The following is a 2,724-nucleotide window of genomic DNA, read 5'->3' as shown; positions in this document are numbered from 1 at the left end:
ACCCCAGGCAGCCCCACTTGCGGGAATATAACAATTTACTAAAATAAAGTTTTGGTGTTCCGTCAGCAGCACGCGGCCCTCATCATCCAGAGAACTACGGGGACACACACTGCCTGCTGCTGCTGCTGCTGCTGCTGGTTGTGCTGCTGCTGCTGCTGCTGCTGCTGCAGTGCTGCTGTTTGGGATGAGCCTGCAGCTGAAGCCGGGGCCCCCCAAAGTCTTAGGGTAGCCCGAACCCAATAACCCTAACAATTCCACTTCTGCTGCTGTTGTTGCTGCTGCTGCTGCTGCTGCTGCTGCTGCGTTTGCTGTTGCTGCAGTGTCTCCGGTTGCTGTTTCTGCTGCTGTTTCTGCTGCTGCTGCAGCCCCTTCTGGGGTATCTGTTTTGCTGTCTGCTGCTCCCACTCCTGTGGCTGCTTCTCTAGGTGCTGCTGCTGTTGATGCTGCTGCTGCTCCTGCTTCTGCTGCTGCTCCTGCTGCTGCTGCTGCTGCTGCTGTTGCATGTATGGGGGGTAGGAAGCGGCTGAAGGGCTGGGCGTCTGCCCTGCAAGTCAGGCCCTGACGCACAATCGTCGTCACTCCGCTGTACCCTGCAGCAGCAGCAGCAGCAGCAGCAACAGCAGCAGCAGCAGTAGCAGCAGCAGCAGTTCATAATGAGCAGCTCGAGCAGGAGCAGCAACAGCAGCAGGCGCAGCAGCAGAAGGTGCATCTCCAGCAGGAGCAGCACCAGCCCGCACAGCAGCAGCAGCAGCAGCAACAGCAGCAGCAGCAGCAGCAGCAGCAGCAGCGCACCCATGAGTCCTCTTCTTGCCTGCGTGGCGCAGCAGCACCAGAAGGTGTCGAAGCCCCTCAGCGTCGCCCCAACAGCTCGGGGATCCTCCTGCAGCAGTTTTGCTGCTGTCTTTGCTTCCTGCAGCAGCACACACATCGCATGCATGCATGCATGCATTGTTCTTTTATACTCTGATCGCTTGTTGTTGCTGCTGCTGCTGCTGCTGCTGTTGCTGCTTTCTCTGCTGCTAATGCTCATCCTCCTTATCCTGCTGCTGCTGCTCCTGCTGCTAATGCTGTTTCTGCATCTGCTGTTTCTGCTTCTGCTTCTGTTTGTTGCTGCAGCAGTTGCTGCTGCAGCAGCAGCAGCAGCAGCAGCAGCAGCAGCAAACAGACCTGCAGACAGAGAAAGTCGCAGTGCATTTTTTGTAGAAAATTTTCGATCGACGAAAAATCTCGCCGCAGCGCCGCAACAGCCGAACGCCACCCAGCCACGTTCCATGTCAGGATACCAAACACCTCCTGCTGCTGCTGCTGCTGCTGTTGTTGCTGCTGGAGGTGGTGGTGGTGCTGCTGCTGCTGCTGTTGCTGCTGGTGGTGCTGCTGTTGCTGTTGCTGCTGCTGCTGCTGAGACGGATGCTGCATTGTCTGCTGCGGTGTTTCTTCTGGTGGGGCAGCTGCTGTTGATGTCAGTGTGGAGCTCCTCGTCAAGTTAGAAGGCTGCTGCTGCTGCACCGGCTCCTGCTGCTGCTGCTGCTGCTGCTGCTCCAGCTGCTGCTGCTGCTGCGCCGGCAGCAGCCCCAGGGATGCGTCTTCCGCAGCTCGCTCTGCTGCGTCTTTGGACGCTGACTGCGCCGTCATTGTTTCTGTTGCAGCAAACGTATGCAACTCCCTCCAGCCCCACGTGCGGCAGCAGCAGCAGCAGCAGCAGCAGCAGCAGCAGCAACAGTACCAGGAGGGTATCAGGTTACATGTTTTGCAGGTAAATCCCTTGCCCCTTCCAGCACAGCGCTGAAAGAAGCTGCAGCTGTCGTTGTGTTTGTGTTTTGTGTTTCTGGTGTTTGCTGTTGGTGGGGTTGTTGATGCGTGTTGTTATTGTTTGTAGGGGGAGCAGCCGCAGAGGATCGAGCACACCTGCATCGTTGTGTTGCGCAGTGAGCTGGGGTGTACAGACAGTGGAGCCTCCATCCCGAGCTGCCTATACACTCGAAAAGAGCTGCAGATGCGTTGCTGCGGTTTCAGCAGCGCTGCTGCAGCAGCAACTCGTTAGTGTCGTCCAGTTGCTGCTGCTCCAGCTGTATAAAAAAGCCAATTTATTTTAATTAATTAATTATAAAATTTATATTAATCAATTATATTAAATGCATGCAGAGTCTTTCTACAGAAACCGCTAAGAAACCAGGGGCCCTCAGCGGGGCTTGGATTCCCACCACAGCCCCCAAGTGAAATCCTAGTGTATGCAGCGCAGTATATATAGTTAAATATATTTTTTTATTTTGTATGATTTTCTTTTATTTATTTTACTTTTTCATTTATTTTAATCTGCGTAGCAGGGCGCAGCTCGGCCCCATTGAAATACCGGTGTTAATGGCGAGAGGTGGGGGCAACAACAACCACCCCAGAGAGAGACCACCGGGTGGACCACTGGACCACGCAAGCGAGCTCATGTCTCCTTCCTTCTATTTCTTTGGTTTATATCATTCAGTTTAATCCTAGATAGTTAATAAATATTTATTTTAACATATTTCTGTGTTTTTTATCCCTCCTCATATAATTTAGCGATACAAAAATATAAATTTGCTGCAATTTCTTTGGCCTTTACCGTTCAATTTTATGTGTAATAATTTTTGCGTTTTTCTTTTGCTTCGATTTGTTCGGAGTTTTAGAGACATAAACATGAGGACCTCTTAGAGACATAGGGTTCCTCATTAATACTTCGGCGATACTGCTGTA

At 52.4% G+C, this 2,724-nt stretch overlaps 1 protein-coding gene across 1 annotated transcript; it reads right to left on the bottom strand.

Annotated features, from left to right (window-relative positions):
* Window positions 1–245: 245 nt before the first annotated feature.
* On the bottom strand, window positions 246–1,632 carry EMH_0026580 (uncharacterized protein; the record flags this gene model as incomplete). The annotated part of the gene is made up of 3 exons (XM_013497153.1): window positions 246–544; window positions 793–910; window positions 1,168–1,632. The coding sequence occupies 3 exons, from the start codon at window positions 1,630–1,632 to the stop codon at window positions 246–248; spliced, it is 882 nt and encodes a 293-aa protein (XP_013352607.1).
* Window positions 1,633–2,724: the final 1,092 nt, after the last annotated feature.

Source organism: Eimeria mitis, genomic scaffold, assembly GCF_000499745.2.
Source record: "Eimeria mitis Houghton genomic scaffold, Emh_scaff25, whole genome shotgun sequence".
Taxonomy (NCBI): domain Eukaryota; phylum Apicomplexa; class Conoidasida; order Eucoccidiorida; family Eimeriidae; genus Eimeria; species Eimeria mitis.
Note: the sequence above shows the minus strand (reverse complement) of the source record. Positions and strands in the feature narration are given on the sequence as shown.